This window comes from Cetorhinus maximus, chromosome 13 (assembly GCF_964194155.1).
Source record: "Cetorhinus maximus chromosome 13, sCetMax3.hap1.1, whole genome shotgun sequence".
NCBI lineage: Eukaryota > Metazoa > Chordata > Chondrichthyes > Lamniformes > Cetorhinidae > Cetorhinus > Cetorhinus maximus.
The window spans coordinates 90,321,872-90,339,039 of record NC_135891.1 but is presented as its reverse complement, the minus strand read 5'-3'; the positions used below and the strand labels follow the sequence as shown (position 1 = coordinate 90,339,039).

The window sequence follows — 17,168 nt, the reverse complement described above, 5'->3', positions numbered from 1 at the left end:
TTTGTCAAAAAAATGCAACATGTACCCGAGCCAAAATTACCCAAGACCAAGGTTCACTTTCTGCTCTGCACTGAGTTATCTGATCCTAGTACTTATGTGATTTGCTACTCGTCAGTCCAAGCCTATCATTGTCCAAATCCTGCTGTGCAGGATGCCTTAACCAGCTCCATTACTGGAGGAGTTGTAAATAGAACTGAAGATTGTAGAATCATCAGCAAAGAACCCCATTGGGCTTATAGGGAACTCCTACAGCAATGTCCTTGCTCTGTGGTGATGCACCTCTAACAATTACAATTATCTTTCTTTGTGCCTACTTATAACACCAGTCACTGCAGTGGTTTCTCTTCATCCCCATTGACTTCAGTTTTGCTAGTGCTCCTTGATGCTACATGTGGTTCAATGCTGCCTTGATGTTGATGGGGGTTACTTTCACTTCTGTGCTATACAACTCTTGTGCTCATGCCTGGATCAAGATTCCCAAAGAGTCTGGAGTCTAGTGGGTCTGGTAGAAACCAAACCAACTGTCACCAAGTAAGTAATTAATGAGGTGTGGCTTGACGTTATTGATTACTCCTTCCATCACTTTGGGGTGCTTGATGGGATGTTATTAACCATTTTAGGTATGTCCTGTTTTTAGTGGCTGGGATATATCTGGGTATTTTTCCAGCATGGGTTGAGGCAGTTTGGCCATACATTGTGATCTTTGGAAGAGCTAGCCACTGAATTCAAAGCCTTTATACTCATCTTCTTTTCCAAATACTTATCCACTCCTCTTGTAATAACAATTATGGATTCTACCTCCATCTCTGTTTCTGACAGAGAACCCTCTATCCAAACAACACTGTGTAAAAAAGAAATGTCCTAACCTCTCCTGGACATATACATGACAGTTGGCAGACATGGAACTGCACAGTTGGATTTGGCACCATTGAGGGGAGTGGGAGTGGGGGGAAAGGAGAGGAAAATTTTTTTTTAAAGCAGCAAAGCACTCACTGCAGTTGAAGCTAATCTCAGTGAGATGCTGAGGCTCCAGACTATAGCACTTGGTGCAAATTGAATGCTGTTTGCAGCACAAATGAAATGAAGTCTCACTTGTTATCAGGCGAGTGACTGTGGGTCAATACCTTTAATGAAGCCAAATGACTTGGTTTCCTGCAGGTTACAGCCAGGCAGCTTGGGCTGGTTGTCACCCACTTTTGGACACGTGCTGGAAGTCCTTTGATATCAGAGTCCACTTGCTATAGTTCTTGCACTGACTTCAGATTATCACAAACTGCTTATGTCAAGGCACCAGGCCAATTTCATTCATTACCCAGCCAAGTTACAGTTTGCTTGTGTTCTTACTGGATGTGAAAACAAGATCTGGAAATAACCATCAGATGAAGGTTACTGCGCTGCAGTCACGGAGTTTGCTTTTTTCCATCTGCTTTCTGTTAGTGTGGAAGGCACAGATTCTTGCCAGAGAACAGTTCCACAACTTCTCGATGCAATCTCATCCAAATGGCCATTCTTCAGAAATAAACCCAGAGTATGAGTCATCAGACCTTCCAGTGGCTCACATCAGGAAGTCAGACCCACACAGAGTTTTCCCTCTTTTAACCCAATGCTGGTGAGCCTAGCTGCAGGCTTTAGCCTTGTTTTGGGTGGTGGTTGGAGAAGGTGGAACATTTGAGAGACAGAGAACCTATTATAGTAGATAATATTCACAGTTTACAACTAACATTCCAAGAAGGACTCAGCAATTCTCCCTGTTACACATTGCTTTTGTTCATTTCACATAGGACAGGAGCATATGTGCTGCATTTGGCCTGAGCATCATTGAACTATGGTGAGTGGGGTAGGGAAATCTGCCATGGTTCATGCACATATTCATTACCTAATGACTTCTCCTGGAAGGTGTCTGTTGGGACATAATTAGGGCTTAGCTATGATGCTGTACATAGCCAAATAATTTGCTGACTTACACCTGGAATTTCCTTTGCTACATTACCCAAAAATCAAGGGCATTGAAGCATGGAGGTCTATTTGCCACATAACCACCACTACCATCACTTACCTAAATGTTATCTCCTCTATCATAGAGAACTGCCCTCTCACCACTCTGTTACCCAGGGGTAACAGGCTTAGGGATTTCACTACTTCCCACCTCTACTGACCCCAGGGCCCACGAGAACAGGGGTCAAGGTTGAATCCAGGACAACTGTAGCATACTCATCCTGAGAAAAGTGCAAGAGAAGAGGGGAAAGTGGTGGGTTCCTGTCCCTCTCACTTCATACTGGGGATTATTTAACTCATGGAAGGCCTTGTGATTTTTTTTTTTTAAAAAAAGAACCTCAGGCTCTTCTGTCCCTTCAAGAGCCACTTTCACAACAGAGTTCTTGATCCATCACAGCTGTAAGCCACCTTTTAATGCCAGAGGTTGTGCCAGAAACCACCATGCAAACAGAACGAGCCCCAACCAGAAGGAAAGTAGGATTCATGGTGGGGTCGAGACAGGTGACCCACCCACTATTGTACCAAAGACCTGCACATCCAAGCTAGCTGTCCATCTGGCTCAGATAAGGGGGCTCGTAGCATGGTGGTAATGTTATTGAACTAGTAATCCAGAGACACAAATTCACACCCCACCACAGCAGCTGGTGGAATTGAAATTCAATTAATAAATCTGGAATGAAAAGATAATCTTTAATAGTAATGACCACAAAACTATCAGATTGTCATTAAAAAAAAAACACCTGGTTCACTAATCCTTCAGGGTAAGAAATCTGCCATCCTTACCTGGTCTGGCCTATATGTGACTCCAGACCCACAGCAATGTGATTGACTCTTAACTGCTCCCTGAAATGGTCTAGCAAACTGCTATAGGGAAAACAGCTGATGTACCTACACCACATGGAGTGCAGCGGTCCAAGAAGGCAGCTCAATCACCACCGAGAGCAATTAAAGGTGGGCAATAAATGCTGGTCTTGCCAGTGATGCTCACATCCCAAGAACAAAAAAAATTCTCTGCCACTATGGCATTGGCATCAACCTAACAATGCGGGAGAATGCCAAAGTATGCCATATTCATGACTCAGCTGGTGCAACCCTCAAAAAAAAAAGTTCACTTGATTAACACCCACGCACTGGACTGAATATCTAACACTGGCACTCTTTGGCCGCAGTATGTACTATCGACAGGATGCAGCGCAGCAACTCACCAAACATACTACAGTGTCGCCATGAACAAAACCATGGAGAAGGGAAAGAGCAGCAGGAACAACAGCATCACCTCCAAGCTGGTCTCCAAAATGCATCATCCTGATGGAGATGGACCACCATTCCTTCATTATCACTGGGTCAAAATCCTGGACTTTCCTACATAAAAACCACAATGTCAACTGAAAAAGGTCCATTAACAACTTCCAAAGGTAACTACGGGTGAGAGAACCATGGCCCTGCTAACATCCCAAGAACACTTTTTTAAAAAAAAGGGTGGGAAGGGACCAGGTTTAATCCTGTTTCTGTGCTAGCTATGCTGAGTTCAGCTGGAGTTCGACAATTTACATGTGAAGAATGGCCACTCGGATAGGTTAGTGGAGGGCAAGCAACAGGAGACTGTTTCTCAGCAACAGGAGTAAGCGTCTTCCGGGAAGGAGAGAATAAATTAAAGCTAATGGGAGAGGCAAGGAACTGCGCATGGCAAGTTAGACAATAGTGTAACCATGTAACAGGTGCATGACGAGTTATAGCATATACTCAAGACTTATTCCATGTTTTCTACAATGTATTATCCTACAGTTATTTTTTATGCATTCATTTACAGTATGTGGGCATCACTGGCTAGGCCAGCATTTATTGCCCATCCCTAATCGCCCTTGAGAAGGTGCTGGTGAGCTGCCTTCTTGAACCACTGCAGTCCATGTGGGTGTAGGTACACCCATAGTGCTGTTAGGGAGGGAGTTCCAGGATTTTGACCCAGCGACGGTGAAGGAACGGCAAGATATTTCCAAGTCAGGACGACGAGTAGCTTGGAGGGGAACTTGCAGGTAGTGATGTTCCCATGTATCTGCTGCCCTTGTCCTTCTAGATGGTAGTGGTCGTGGGTTTGGAAGGTGCTGCCTATAGAGCCTTGCTGAGTTTCTGTAGTGCATCGTGTAGATGGTACACACTGCTGCTACTGTGCATGGGTGGTGGAGGGAATGAATGTTTGTGGAAGGGGTGCCAATCAAGTGGGCTGCTTTGTCCTGGATGGTGTCAAGCTTCTGGAGCATTGTTGGAGCTGCACTCATCCAGGCAAGTGGAGAGTATTCCATCACACTCCTGACTTGTGTCTTGTAAATGGTTGACCGGCTTTGGGGATCAGGAGGTGAGTTAACCGCTGCAGGATTCCTAGCCTCTGACCTGCTCTTGTAGCCATAGTATTTATATGGCTAGTCCAGTTCAGTTTCTGGTCAATGACAACCCCCAGGGTATTGATAGTGGGTGATTCAGCAATGGTAATGCCATTGAATGTCATGGGGTGATGGTTAGATTCTCTCTGGTTAGAGATGGTCTTTGCCTGGCATTTGTGTGGCGTGAATGTTACTTGCTACCTGTCAGCCCAAGCCTGGATATTGTCCAGGTCTTGCTGCATTTGTACATGGACTGCGTCAGTATCTGAGGAGTCACGAATGGTGAACATTGCACAACCATCAGCAAACATCCTCACTTCTGACCTTATGATGGAAGGTCGGTCAATGATGAAGCAGCTGAAGATGGTTGGGCCTAGGACACTACCCTGAGGATCTCCTGCAGTGATGACCTGGAGCTGAGATGGCTGACCTTCTGTCAATAAAGTCATAAAGTTTAATTGTCATCAAGTAAACACAGCGCAGAAGTAGTTTTGATTTCCTTTTCACTGAGGAACTTGGTAAATTGGACAGAATGTGAAGCCCGAGGACAATGACTGACTAAAAAGATTATTTTGCATCTGTAATGCGCTAGACACATGATCTTCTACATCCAACCTTCATTACAGATACAAAAGAATATTACATTTTTCATGAGAGCTTAATATTTACAAACAATTACAACTGCCCTCTGACTGTAACAATTTTAAACTTGCTGAGCAGAGTTACTCAGATTTGCCTATTCAGTGCAGTTAGTCTTAAAAGGACAGGTCAGGTTAACAGTTACTTCAACTATTGCTGGACTCTAGGGTACCCAGAGCAATGCCACAGAGATCCACTCAGATTAGAAGCTGCAAAGCAAAATGAAAACTGTCAAATAAAACTACACAAGGAAAATTACAAAAAACATTTAATAACTAAAGAGTTACAAATAATCTGCACACACAGTACACAGTACACATTTCACTGGTGATGAATGATCCACAGGAGAGGCACTAAAGTCTGCAGGCACAATATTCTCTATTATATAGGAGCAGTTCAATTGCCCGTTCAGCAGAATACATGGGAAAATGGAGTAAAGTAAATCAAACAGATTCTCCTAGAGTTGAAGCCTTTAATTTGCAATATGATATCAAACTGTGGCTGTTAGGAAGAATCATTATCCTAAGAGTGTGTAATGAAAATGATGCTGATATAAATCCCTGCCCCTGGATGTGGATATTATTTTCAGGATGCCTCAGTGGGGATGTGGCAATTATTCTCTCCATCTGTGGGTCTCTCTCAGAGTCCAAGAGCAAACAGTCTTCCTGGAATTTTATTTTCTGACATTGCCAATACCACATGGCGTGCAGTGGTATGTGATAATTTCACACTGAACTGTAAAATGCCCAGTTCAGTTCGGAATCCTGTGCTTCCAATTTCGAGCTATGGCCCTTGAATATACTACAAAAGGGCCACAAGTGCATGGTAAGGGGTTGCAGCAAGTTGAGAAAGATGATATGAAGAGTGTCGCACAATAAGCAAATCAGACATGATTTATTGTATTGACACTCAGTAGGCTTAGCAGTAACTATAATCCAAGCTTTGTGAAAAAGGTATTGGTCAAAATCATGAGACCAGACATTGGGGGGGAACAAAACAAAACAAGTTTACATTGTTAAAGAATCGTCTTGCGCTGTATTGAAAAACCAAAGCTCTGTAGCTCACACACCCAAGCACTGTGCAAGGCTTCATGTTGAGGGTTTAGCCTATACGCAATCTCCACACTCCTAATCCTTTGGAATGTTAGTCAGATTTGAAAAGAATCCAGTTTGTTTTTAAAAGCAACAACAAAAAAAAAATGTAAACGCAATGGTCTTGGAACGTTATTGGAGTTGACAGGGTGGAAAAATTGGAAACAGGTGGCTGCATTTCCCACCCATGAGTGATTGGTCCTTGGAGACATTGAAATTCCAGAATACATTCACTTTCTTCTGGAAAGAGAAGATCCATACTTAAAAAAAAATGCACAAAATATGCCTTGCTAAACTGTTAATGGAGACAACATTGACAATGAGCCACAATTACTGAAGTGGGTCTAAGGGCAATCTCTAAACACTGTTTCAGCAGCATCACACTTTACTGCTGCTTTTTGTCCCCCAGACTTCCCCACATTCCCTCTCAAGTTATCAGTTGCTTCAACTTGACTTCAATGAAACTTTGCTTTAATTTTTTTTTAAAGAAACGAACTTTTAAAAAAAAAATAAACACTTTCTTTTGCTCAATCACTGCAGGGTTAAAATAAAGATTTAAAATCAACTTATGGGGCAGAATTTTTAGGTCGGCAGGCGGGCATGATCGGCGGGTCCGGGATCGGCCAGGGAACGGACAGCCGACTGCGATCGGCCCCCAACCACGATTTCATGAAGTGTGCACTGAGAAGTTCAGCACTACCGGGGTTGGGGCAGGGGGAGGGCAGGTGCTGCAGACCCGAAAAGCATCAAATAAATGTTTTAAAAGTCGGGAAAAAAAATGTCCAAACATCACAATCAGTCACCTGAACATATACACGATAAAAATGCTGTCCATAGAAAAATAAAATTCTTTCATTTAATAATGGAAACTTCATCCCGCCCTTCGATGAGGTTTCATGAAAAATACAAAGTCCGCCTGGTCGATTCGCCCATCTGCCAACCGCAAGGTTGGACGGGCAACATAAAATTAGAGAATTGTGCTGTTAATTACCTTAATTGGCCTCTTAATTGTCGCCAGGCGCACTTCCGACTTTTGGGCACGCCCACCGACCGAAATAGCACATGAGCATGAGGTGACGTCGGGACGCTCGCCCAACGTCATCTCACGCAATTTCAAACTAGATTTAGCGCGCCTGCCCACCGAGCTAAAAATTCTGCCCATGGTCAACATCCAAAGTAAAAATCAGAAATAGAGACGCATTTAGGAACAGTTCATGTGTGATATAGGGGATTTTAGCCACAAGCAGTTGGCCACATATAGAAGCTGGACAGCAAGCTGCTTTTTCCCTCGTTACCATGTTGCAGCGATGAATTCAGTCATATTGTTCAGGATAAATAGCAGCGTTTTCTGGGCAGTGCTCTGCACTGTAATCCGAATTGCTTCCATTCAGTCCAGGCCCAGCATTTGGACAATACTTGGGATTGTAGATCTGGCGGCCTAGGCCAAAGTTGGTGCCGCTCTGGTTGGCTCCTTGATTGCTGCCCATCTGCAGAGAAGCTGTACTGTTGTCACACTGTTCGGTGCCTAGCTTCTTATCATAAATGGGTCTTCGGGTGCCTGGTGCAGTCATACCAGCCTGAACAAGTGGAAAAATGTTATTGTTCAAATTGCAATTGGGAAAGGCAGCATGTCAGTAGCAACAGTCTGCTGAGGGACAGCCAACCAGGATTAACATTATCTTTTAATGGAGAGGAAAAATATAAAATCACTCCACTTGGGAATGAGAAAGGAATTCATGGAAAATTTTTTTTCACCTAAAGAGTAATCAGATCCTGGAATATGATACTAGGTGATGAAAGCAGATTGTCTGCTTCCCTGTTTTCTTAGAGATCAAGCAATAACTGGACGTTCACAAGGGAGAATAGATTGAGGGATATGGTGAGAAGGTGGGCAGGAGGTAGGATTCAATGAAAATAGTGGGAGGGGGATTACCACATTCAAAGGGAGTTTTTCAGCAACATTCTAATGCAAGATATTGGGGCTGGCATTCAGGGCTGAGGTTTGGAGAAATTTCTTCACTTGGGGTTGTGAATCTTTGGTATTCTCTACCCTAGTGGGCTGTGGATGCTCAGTCAAAGAGTTTATTCAAAACTAAGAGCAATAGATTTTTGAGCAACAAGGGACTCAGATTATGGGCATTAGGCACAAGGTGGGAGTTGATATAGAAGATCGGCCATGATCTTATTGAATGGAGGAGCAGACTCTGGAGGAACAGACTCAAGAGGCCACATGGTCTGTTTCTGCTCCTATTTAATGTTTTTCAGAGAGAATTTACATCACATTAGCTACTGTAACTGTTTTCCTGTGTTAAAGATTAAACTATTCAACACCAAATTCAAGACTGAAATATTCAGTTTATGTCAATTCAAATCGAAACAGGATGACAATATCTGCATTTGTTTTAAAATTAGTGCATTCAGGAGGATTAAAGGACTTGTCGTTTGAGCTCATGTCACAACCTCAGGACGTCTCAAAGTGCTTTACAGCCAATGAAGTGCTATTTCAAAATGTAACAACCATTTTGCACACAGCAAGTTCTTACAGACAACACCAGGGATGCTGATTGAGGGATAAGTACTAGCCAGAAAACCTGGAAACTTCCCACCTCTGCTTCAAATACTAACGTGGCATGTTTTATGACTAGAGGGGGAAAATTGGGCCCCATTTTAACACCTCATCTGAATGATGGCACCCAAGTGGTGCAATACTGAGGGAGTGTCAGCCCAGATTTTGTGCTTAATGCTCTTAAGTATGTGAGGCATGAACCCATAACATTCTGATTCAGATGAGAGTGCAATCACCAAGCCACATCCGAAACCGCACATTCACAGTTGAAGATTGGACTTCTGCTTCCCGTTTTTCAATTGCCAAATAAACAAGTTGGCACAAACCTGACTTGCTCCTTTGTTGGTCCCCATCTGTAAACTAATAGTGGACTGGTCCATTGAAGCAGGGATTTGGGACCTTGGATCATAAAGATGTCGTCTGGTACCGTAGGCACTCATTCCAGTCTGGCTGGCACATTTATTGGTCCCCATCTATAGCACAGGTAGAGATATACCACCATGAACACAATGCATAGATACAAGAGAGACAGCCACCATAACGAGACTATTTACTAAAACTTGCAGCACACTCTTCTTTTTCCTTGCTTAGCTTTCTCTCCTCCTTTCCTGAAGACACTGACACTGTCTGAATTACAGGGTTACTGACACTGTCTGAATTACAGGGTTACTGACACTGTCTGAATTACAGGGTTACTGACACTGTCTGAATTACAGGGTTACTGACACTGTCTGAATTACAGGGTTACTGACACTGTCTGAATTACAGGGTTACTGACACTGTCTGAATTACAGGGTTACTGACACTGTCTGAATTACAGGGTTACTGACACTGTCTGAATTACAGGGTTACTGACACTGTCTGAATTACAGGGTTACTGACACTGTCTGAATTACAGGGTTACTGACACTGTCTGAATTACAGGGTTACTGACACTGTCTGAATTACAGGGTTACTGACACTGTCTGAATTACAGGGTTACTGACACTGTCTGAATTACAGGGTTACTGACACTGTCTGAATTACAGGGTTACTGACACTGTCTGAATTACAGGGTTACTGACACTGTCTGAATTACAGGGTTACTGACACTGTCTGAATTACAGGGTTACTGACACTGTCTGAATTACAGGGTTACTGACACTGTCTGAATTACAGGGTTACTGACACTGTCTGAATTACAGGGTTACTGACACTGTCTGAATTACAGGGTTACTGACACTGTCTGAATTACAGGGTTACTGACACTGTCTGAATTACAGGGTTACTGACACTGTCTGAATTACAGGGTTACTGACACTGTCTGAATTACAGGGTTACTGACACTGTCTGAATTACAGGGTTACTGACACTGTCTGAATTACAGGGTTACTGACACTGTCTGAATTACAGGGTTACTGACACTGTCTGAATTACAGGGTTACTGACACTGTCTGAATTACAGGGTTACTGACACTGTCTGAATTACAGGGTTACTGACACTGTCTGAATTACAGGGTTACTGACACTGTCTGAATTACAGGGTTACTGACACTGTCTGAATTACAGGGTTACTGACACTGTCTGAATTACAGGGTTACTGACACTGTCTGAATTACAGGGTTACTGACACTGTCTGAATTACAGGGTTACTGACACTGTCTGAATTACAGGGTTACTGACACTGTCTGAATTACAGGGTTACTGACACTGTCTGAATTACAGGGTTACTGACACTGTCTGAATTACAGGGTTACTGACACTGTCTGAATTACAGGGTTACTGACACTGTCTGAATTACAGGGTTACTGACACTGTCTGAATTACAGGGTTACTGACACTGTCTGAATTACAGGGTTACTGACACTGTCTGAATTACAGGGTTACTGACACTGTCTGAATTACAGGGTTACTGACACTGTCTGAATTACAGGGTTACTGACACTGTCTGAATTACAGGGTTACTGACACTGTCTGAATTACAGGGTTACTGACACTGTCTGAATTACAGGGTTACTGACACTGTCTGAATTACAGGGTTACTGACACTGTCTGAATTACAGGGTTACTGACACTGTCTGAATTACAGGGTTACTGACACTGTCTGAATTACAGGGTTACTGACACTGTCTGAATTACAGGGTTACTGACACTGTCTGAATTACAGGGTTACTGACACTGTCTGAATTACAGGGTTACTGACACTGTCTGAATTACAGGGTTACTGACACTGTCTGAATTACAGGGTTACTGACACTGTCTGAATTACAGGGTTACTGACACTGTCTGAATTACAGGGTTACTGACACTGTCTGAATTACAGGGTTACTGACACTGTCTGAATTACAGGGTTACTGACACTGTCTGAATTACAGGGTTACTGACACTGTCTGAATTACAGGGTTACTGACACTGTCTGAATTACAGGGTTACTGACACTGTCTGAATTACAGGGTTACTGACACTGTCTGAATTACAGGGTTACTGACACTGTCTGAATTACAGGGTTACTGACACTGTCTGAATTACAGGGTTACTGACACTGTCTGAATTACAGGGTTACTGACACTGTCTGAATTACAGGGTTACTGACACTGTCTGAATTACAGGGTTACTGACACTGTCTGAATTACAGGGTTACTGACACTGTCTGAATTACAGGGTTACTGACACTGTCTGAATTACAGGGTTACTGACACTGTCTGAATTACAGGGTTACTGACACTGTCTGAATTACAGGGTTACTGACACTGTCTGAATTACAGGGTTACTGACACTGTCTGAATTACAGGGTTACTGACACTGTCTGAATTACAGGGTTACTGACACTGTCTGAATTACAGGGTTACTGACACTGTCTGAATTACAGGGTTACTGACACTGTCTGAATTACAGGGTTACTGACACTGTCTGAATTACAGGGTTACTGACACTGTCTGAATTACAGGGTTACTGACACTGTCTGAATTACAGGGTTACTGACACTGTCTGAATTACAGGGTTACTGACACTGTCTGAATTACAGGGTTACTGACACTGTCTGAATTACAGGGTTACTGACACTGTCTGAATTACAGGGTTACTGACACTGTCTGAATTACAGGGTTACTGACACTGTCTGAATTACAGGGTTACTGACACTGTCTGAATTACAGGGTTACTGACACTGTCTGAATTACAGGGTTACTGACACTGTCTGAATTACAGGGTTACTGACACTGTCTGAATTACAGGGTTACTGACACTGTCTGAATTACAGGGTTACTGACACTGTCTGAATTACAGGGTTACTGACACTGTCTGAATTACAGGGTTACTGACACTGTCTGAATTACAGGGTTACTGACACTGTCTGAATTACAGGGTTACTGACACTGTCTGAATTACAGGGTTACTGACACTGTCTGAATTACAGGGTTACTGACACTGTCTGAATTACAGGGTTACTGACACTGTCTGAATTACAGGGTTACTGACACTGTCTGAATTACAGGGTTACTGACACTGTCTGAATTACAGGGTTACTGACACTGTCTGAATTACAGGGTTACTGACACTGTCTGAATTACAGGGTTACTGACACTGTCTGAATTACAGGGTTACTGACACTGTCTGAATTACAGGGTTACTGACACTGTCTGAATTACAGGGTTACTGACACTGTCTGAATTACAGGGTTACTGACACTGTCTGAATTACAGGGTTACTGACACTGTCTGAATTACAGGGTTACTGACACTGTCTGAATTACAGGGTTACTGACACTGTCTGAATTACAGGGTTACTGACACTGTCTGAATTACAGGGTTACTGACACTGTCTGAATTACAGGGTTACTGACACTGTCTGAATTACAGGGTTACTGACACTGTCTGAATTACAGGGTTACTGACACTGTCTGAATTACAGGGTTACTGACACTGTCTGAATTACAGGGTTACTGACACTGTCTGAATTACAGGGTTACTGACACTGTCTGAATTACAGGGTTACTGACACTGTCTGAATTACAGGGTTACTGACACTGTCTGAATTACAGGGTTACTGACACTGTCTGAATTACAGGGTTACTGACACTGTCTGAATTACAGGGTTACTGACACTGTCTGAATTACAGGGTTACTGACACTGTCTGAATTACAGGGTTACTGACACTGTCTGAATTACAGGGTTACTGACACTGTCTGAATTACAGGGTTACTGACACTGTCTGAATTACAGGGTTACTGACACTGTCTGAATTACAGGGTTACTGACACTGTCTGAATTACAGGGTTACTGACACTGTCTGAATTACAGGGTTACTGACACTGTCTGAATTACAGGGTTACTGACACTGTCTGAATTACAGGGTTACTGACACTGTCTGAATTACAGGGTTACTGACACTGTCTGAATTACAGGGTTACTGACACTGTCTGAATTACAGGGTTACTGACACTGTCTGAATTACAGGGTTACTGACACTGTCTGAATTACAGGGTTACTGACACTGTCTGAATTACAGGGTTACTGACACTGTCTGAATTACAGGGTTACTGACACTGTCTGAATTACAGGGTTACTGACACTGTCTGAATTACAGGGTTACTGACACTGTCTGAATTACAGGGTTACTGACACTGTCTGAATTACAGGGTTACTGACACTGTCTGAATTACAGGGTTACTGACACTGTCTGAATTACAGGGTTACTGACACTGTCTGAATTACAGGGTTACTGACACTGTCTGAATTACAGGGTTACTGACACTGTCTGAATTACAGGGTTACTGACACTGTCTGAATTACAGGGTTACTGACACTGTCTGAATTACAGGGTTACTGACACTGTCTGAATTACAGGGTTACAGACACCAGGTTCCCTCCAGTTCCTTGGCCGGTGGCCATTATCCACAAAAAACCCTCGATGGCAGACATCATTAAGTTATTCAACTGCAGGAGCATCACAACCAAGTCCATAATCCTACCCTTACCCAGTGTCCGCACACATGAATTTTTCAGTATGGATTACTATACAGTGATCAATCTTCTCTCTTGCCTTGGGATACAAAGCTAATATCACCCTTATTGCTATCATGGCTGGGATCTGCCAACAGAACCAGAGGCATTCCTGCTCTCTATGGTTCAGCTATTCACTCCCATCAGGAGTCGGAGCTTAACATGCATAAAAATTAAATATTAATACCTGAAGCCCAATGACACATTGTCCTGCATTCAAAGTCTCCTGATTGAAAGAACGCTGCTGTTTGTCGGCATATTTGACACCAATATTAACTCCAGCATTCACTCCCTTTGTTTTCGCCTAGGATGAAAGAGGATTGAATATTATTTAAAGACTTTGTTGTAATATGGGTTCTTTAAATGTCTCAATGATGAGATCTTGAGACTTGTATATTTAAACATGAACAATTTATTGGTAGTCTTCAACCATTTAAAGATCTCAGGTTACTGTCATGCATGGTGCTGTTCCTGAAAGATAGGCAGCTTCCAGAATGTTCTCTCTAGACTGTTCTGAGTCTATTACTATGTGACTCTATACATCATACTGCGGGTAGTGCTATTCTCCAGTCCCACAGTAACTCTTGTTCTGCTGAGTATCGTTACATTACAATGGCATGCAGGCACATACGACATCATACAACAGACTCCAAGTACAGATACCAGCCATTTGGCCCATTCTACAGTTAACTATGTTCCACACTCACACATAGCAAAATCCTACCATTATGCCATGGCTGCTCCCCCTCACTTTACTGCTCAATTTCTGCTCAAGCTCCCCCAGCAATAGATATATCTCTATGCCAACTGAAAGAGGAAAGCTCTATAACCAAAAGTGGCCTTCATATCAGCGCCTCTGAACTCTAACCCTTTAAATTTTCCGGGGATGAATGCTTAATAAATATTTCTTGAATTTTCTTCCCTGATGCCTCAATTGGAAAATGTAGGGACCAGTTTCAAATGGACCCTGACAGTACAAAGTTCCAGCCCTGGTCTGTGTTAAGTGAATGAGCAGTAAGGGACAAGACTGATGATTGGCAATGGTGACCTTCTTAATCAATATCTCGAGGACAAGTGAGTCCGATGCTCGTGGAACTATTACCTCCACAATGAGTTAGTCAAGTGGAGGAAACTGAAGGTGAAAACAAGGGGAATATATGCACAAGACAGACTAAAAGTGTAAAATAAACTTCCTGATCATCCTTCATTACCTCTCTACTCCCCAAGGGTACTATAATTATCCTTACCCACAGTCAGTGTTTACACACAACAATGCTTTTTGGAGTAAGAGTGGGGGGAGAGAAGGAGAGGGTGGGGAGGGCGAGAGGGAAGGACTAATTGAAGATAAAAGCAGTCAATGTTCGCTCCCAAAGTAGGTGCACTGCAATGGGAGCACTAAAGTGACTCTGCTGGACCATTTGGAGCATAGACTGTGAAGTGAGGAGTACATCAGGTGTTGAAAGCTATAACGTAGCTGTGGAAACAGTAATCTGTCTTATCAAGTTAATTATTTTTAGCTGGTGCTAGCCTGGTACTTACCATCCCTGCCAGGGCCAGCAGTGCTGTCTGTACCTGGGTTAGATTCCCATTCTCAAAAAGGTCATTTGCCTCAAACGTGTCATGTGGTTTGATACCATAATTCTGCATCGATTTGATAAAATTGGACAAATTCTCCAGCTGTTCAAAACAAAAATGGATTAATTTTCAACCTCAAAGAATTGAATGCATTTTTTATGATTTAGATTTGGCCTCAGTTCTGACTTCCCTTGTTTATTTTTCAGCATAAGCTGGATTTCCTTTCTGAACTCCATTTAATGTTTTTTTGTCCCTAGAGGTCTCCCCTCCACCACCCCACCACCCACCCCTCACCAACCTTAACCATCACCTCATTAGAACAGAAAGTTCCAGCTCTTGCCTCAAGAGCTCATCCCCATTACACTCGGATCACTCTGGCTGCTCTCCTCTACTCTAAGGATTGTACACTGTATTGTCCTTTAGGGGAGGAAATCTGCCATCCTTACCTAATCTGGCCTACATTTGACTCCAGACCCACAGCAATGTGGTTGACTTTTAACTGCCCTCTAAAATGGCCTAGGAAGCCACTCAATTCAAGGGCAGTTGGAGATGGGCAACAAACACTGGCATTGCCAGCGATGTCCACATCCAATGAAAGAAGAAAGAAATTTTTTTTTAAGTACTAACTAAACATTAAATGAAGGGAACTCGCATTTCAGAGAAGCTGGAATTCCAGCAAATAGGTTGTTAAAATCTTCAATTGCTTTCTCCTCCTACTATTACAATCAAACGTAACATTTTACCTGATGCCAGTTTAAAGCTGTCCGGTTGATTTTCTTCACAGAGTTGGGCATAATTTTGTTCATGAGTCTATCAGTTGGAGAGAAGGAAAGGAAAAAGGACCTAGTTACACAGGAAAGGTATAGCTGTGATTTATATTCACAGGATTTTAATATTCAGGAAGAATAAAGAACCATCAGTACCACTGATTTACAATGACTGAATAAGCCAAAGTCTATTTTATTCCATGGGATACTTTGGTTTGGTTCAGTGACAGCACTTTCATCTCGAGTCTGAAGATCATTGGTTCAAATCCTACTCTAGAGATTTGCATACATAATCTACACTGACAGTTCAGTGCAGTACTGAGGAATATGACATTTCTGGAGGTGCTGTTTTGCAGATGAATTGTTAAAGCAAGGCTCCATCTACTCTCTCAAGTGGAATTAAAATGTTCACATAGAACTATTCGAAGAACAGCTGGGGAGTTTTCCTGAAATCCTGACCAATAGTTATTCCTCAGACAACAGCAATATGATATTAGTTGCAATAGGGCTGAAATTTGTTGAAAATTGTTAAAAAGGAAGGAGGGGGGGTGTTGTGATGTGGGTGGTGGGGAGGAAAGAGAAAGTGAGTGAAAGAAGGGCAAAGGGAAGTATTAGCCAAATCACCAGAATAAGTACTGACCCCTCCATACTTATGAAGTGCAAGGGCCTATTGCATTAAGCATCCTTCTGGCTTGAATGGTTCAGTTGTAGACCAGGAAATCCCTTAATCTAGAAAGCATCAGGGAATCTCCCTCAGAGTTCTTCACCATTAACCTGAAATGCTATTGGGAGCTATTTAAAAAAAAAAATGCCCAATACAGAAGCACTGGAGGCTATGAATCCTGCATCTTACTGCACTATGCACAACACTGATCCTATGCCCACTGTGCAGTGGCACCGGTCCCACGTCACATGGTGCTGTGTTTTAATCAACATATAAATGAAGTTTATACATGAAGCATGATTTAATTCTATCCACAGCTATAGGCCTCAGCCAGTCTGACAATGTTCATTGAGGTTATTACTGGAGACCACTGCATAGAGACAGTGTCAGCGGACTGTCAATAGAAGCACCCACTGTTAAGGCCAGTGTAAAAGCAGCTTCAGCATAGGATAATCACCCATGTGGTGGCATGTATCCACTCAGGAAAAAAACCACAGCCAAAAACACATGCAA

General features: G+C 42.7%; 1 protein-coding gene across 2 annotated transcripts in view; it reads right to left on the bottom strand.

The window, feature by feature from the left end:
* Positions 1 to 5,262: 5,262 nt before the first annotated feature.
* The window catches only part of LOC144688798 (calponin-2-like), a 35,662-nt gene continuing 23,756 nt past the window's right edge, over positions 5,263 to 17,168 (bottom strand). For both annotated transcript variants that reach the window (XM_078555749.1, XM_078555748.1), the window contains 5 exons: positions 15,968 to 16,034; positions 15,189 to 15,326; positions 13,837 to 13,953; positions 8,996 to 9,142; positions 5,263 to 7,680 (listed from right to left, as the gene is read on the bottom strand). In XM_078555749.1, coding sequence (XP_078411875.1) covers positions 7,417 to 7,680; positions 8,996 to 9,142; positions 13,837 to 13,953; positions 15,189 to 15,326; positions 15,968 to 16,034 — 733 coding nt within the window. In that variant the 3' untranslated portion in view covers positions 5,263 to 7,416. The remainder of the gene's footprint in view (positions 7,681 to 8,995; positions 9,143 to 13,836; positions 13,954 to 15,188; positions 15,327 to 15,967; positions 16,035 to 17,168) is intronic.